Source organism: Chiloscyllium plagiosum, chromosome 4 (genome assembly GCF_004010195.1).
Source record: "Chiloscyllium plagiosum isolate BGI_BamShark_2017 chromosome 4, ASM401019v2, whole genome shotgun sequence".
NCBI classification, from domain to species: Eukaryota; Metazoa; Chordata; class Chondrichthyes; order Orectolobiformes; family Hemiscylliidae; genus Chiloscyllium; species Chiloscyllium plagiosum.
In genome coordinates, this window is record NC_057713.1 from 19609855 (window position 1) to 19613334 (window position 3480).

General features: G+C 41.3%; 1 protein-coding gene across 1 annotated transcript in view; it reads right to left on the reverse strand.

Moving 5' to 3' along the window:
• Positions 1-3480, reverse strand: part of trpn1 (transient receptor potential cation channel, subfamily N, member 1) — a 221600-nt gene that overhangs the window by 176893 nt on the left and 41227 nt on the right. The window contains exon 3 of the mRNA XM_043687825.1: positions 1474-1572. Within this exon, the coding sequence (XP_043543760.1) occupies positions 1474-1572 (99 nt within the window). The remainder of the gene's footprint in view (positions 1-1473; positions 1573-3480) is intronic.

The window sequence follows — 3480 nt, forward strand, 5'->3', positions numbered from 1 at the left end:
GAGGGGAGAGGGGAGAGGGTTGGACAGAGATGAGGGGAGAAAAATGGGAGAGGGGAGGGGAGCAGAGGGGGAGTGGAGAGAGGAGTGGAAAGGGTGAGAGGAGAAGGGGAGGCGATATGACTGGTGGTGAGTCATCACACCTCAGGCAAGGGGAGGACAGTCCTTCATGGCCCCAAAATTGGTGTGGCTTTCTAACACAAACCAGCCATCCAGCCAACTGAACTAACTGACAAGCTGATAAATTCAGCTCTTAGAACTAACTTTTTGTGCGAGCAACTTCAAACATTACCCTGAGCTCCCAGTGAACGCTGCTATAGAGGTCCATATAGCTGTGAAGTCTGTACGTTGACTCAGCTTCGCAGCATTGTGACTAGCTCTGGGCACTGCTCTTCGGAAGGGCATAAAAAGGTATGAGATAAATATGGTGCCGAGATGGTCACGAGAAAGTTTTCAGGGGTGAGGAACTTCAGTTATGACGGTAGACCGGAGAATTTGGGGCAGTTTTTCTTGAAAAAGAGAAGCTTGAGTGGTTTTGTTGAGGTGTTACATAAGACTGAAGCAGCAGGAGGCCACTCAGCCCATCAAGTCTGCTCCACCATTCAATGAGATCATGACTGATCTGATCATCATCAACTCCACTTTCCTATCTTTTCCTCATTAGCCTTGATTGACTTTCTGACTAAAAATCTATCAATTCAAAGTCATTTGACCTCTGGACAGGTAAATAGGAAGAAAATGTTCCCTTTGGTGGAAGCATTGAGGACAGGAGGGCATAGATAATTAACAAAAGATGCAATGGTGACATAAGAAAATACCATTTCATGGTTATGACCTACTCAAGGGCAAAAAAGGAATGGGCAATAAATGCTGATCCAAACAGCAACGTCCATACTCCATGAATGAATAAAAAGGAACTGATCAAGATGGCATTGTCAGAAAGTGTGGTAAAAACAAGTTCAATCGAAGCACTCAAGAAAGAAGTGGATTATTATCTGAAAAGGAAGAATGTACAGGGGTTCAGCAAAGAGGCCGCCAATTGACATTAGATCATAGAGTCAGTACAGGTATAAACAGCCTCTTTCTGTGCTGCAACCATTTTAAGATCCCACAGATTTCTTATACTCCCTGGTATTTTTCCACACATCTGTATAAAGATTTTACCAAGTGTTAAAGTCGTCATCACTGTCCACTTGGACTGGTTTGGCCTTAATTTTACCCGAGCATTCTATTATCAAAAAGTGAAGGAACGTTTTATTCATCACAACGTGTGCCTTTCATCAGTATTTCAACTTGTGGCTTTCTCCAAAAAACAAACAAACGGGATAACTCAGCAGTGATTTTAATCGGAGTGAACTCTCTGCCAGCTGACAGTTCACTTTGTCTCACATTGGTATACCTAATGTGTTCTACAGTGGCTTCAGCTCTTAGGTGAACGAGCAATAAACACGATGTGTAAAGTAACTGTATCCATACCCCTCCTGTTAGGTTCGGGTCCAACCTCTTTGTCAACAGCAGGCGAACAATTTCATCCTTCGAATGTGCTGCAGCGATGTGTAGTGCAGTCCTTCCATCCTGAAACATGGGAAAACAAACATGTTACAAACAGGGCCTTGGAAACCATAGAAATGGAGTAACATGTAAGCCAGACAGAGCAAGGACAGCAGATTTCCTTCCTGAAAGGACATTAGCAAACTTGATGTAATTTCATGATCAGGTAATTATAGATCTATTAATTAGTTTTGCTCAAAAAAGATACATTTTGTCAAAGCTTGCACTCATCAGGACAATTATAAAGCCGTAGAGTCATAGAGATATATAGCATGGAAACAGACCATTTGGTCCAACCATTTGCCAGTATTTAGCCCATAAACCTTCCTATTCAAAAACCCATCCAGGTGCCTCCACCACTTCCTCTGGCAGCTCATTCCATACGGTCACCATCCTCTGTATGAAAAAGTTGTCCCTTAGATCGTTTTTAGATCTACCCTATGCAAACCTACTGAGTTTATCCAGCACTTTTTGTTTATATTTCAGAACTCTAGCATCCACCGTACTTTGCTTTTATTCAATAGAAAGCAACATTGATATTATATGAAAGAAAAATGCTTTTTTGTTTGGCATGTGTACTCTGACAGGTAGAGGCACTGCCTTGCAGAATGCACTAGTTAATGATGACTGACAGTTAATGTTTGAGCTTGTTTAAATTTTATACAAGGTAGTTTATCTGATTAGTCAAGAAATACCCCGATAAATGAATAGGAGAATGGTTGTCACCTATTTTGTTACATTGAAACAGACATAGATTGTACACATGTTCTTCATGTCTACAAAGAACAGGGCCCTGTCTATTAATCTGTATAGTTTCCAGGACACAGAAATTTATCATACTGTTAACCCAACTGATAATCCTATCTCAGTTACCAGAGCAATTCTTCACACACTAAGGGCTGCCTGGTTTAAAATTTAAACAAAACTTGGCTGTTAACTGTCAGTTATCATTAAACTGTCCACCCTCCATCAAAACTCCTGTAAGTGACCAAAGTCCACTCAGCAACCAATCAGACTCCCTCTCATACTTTATATATGTTGTTTTCCCTTTCCTTTGGCAATCTTGTTACTTGTTCTGATAAGTGCAAGTTGAGAAGTTTCAACAAAATGCATCTTTTTTTCAGAAATACTCACGTATTATACTAACAAAAGATGACTTATTCATAAGTTAAATTTAAATTCACACAGCTACAGTGGTGGTATTTGAACTTGCAATTGGCACGACATTATACTGGACCTCAAGGTTACTAATCGCATTACATCACTACCATACTACTGTACACTGAAGATACCCTTATCACTTCTTCAGCACACTCTGTCTCCCCTGTATTAGTGTGTTCATCCATCAGCAAAAGCTTCCCCATCCCTATCTGATTGGGCTTGCTGCATTACTCAGATGGAAGGCTGCCAGTGATGATTTCTGCACAATTGTCATAAAAGGAAATGAATCATAGAATCCATTCCAGTGTGGAAAGAAGCCATTTGGTCCATTGAGTCTGCACCGATCCTCCAAAGAGCAGCCCACTCAGACCCAGCTCTTCATACTATCCGCCTGTAACCCTGCATTTTGAAAGGGAGAGGGGACAAGTGACAATATTTCAGTTGAATAAAAGGAACTATGGAGCTTTGAGGAAGGAGCTGGCCAAAGTTCAATGGCGCAATACCCTAGCTGGGATGGCAGTGGAGCAACAATGGCAGGTATTTCTGGGTATAATGCAGAAGATGCACGTTCAGTTCATTCCAAAAAGGAAGAAAGATCCTAAGAGGAGGCAGGGGTGGCCGTGGCTGACGAGGGAAGTTCAGAAACATATAAAGTCAAAAGAGAAAAAGTATAACATAGCAAAGATGAGTGGGAAAACGGAGGACTGGGAAGCTTTTAAAGAAAAACAAAGGATAACTAAGAAGGAAATACGCAGAGAAAAAATGAGGTAC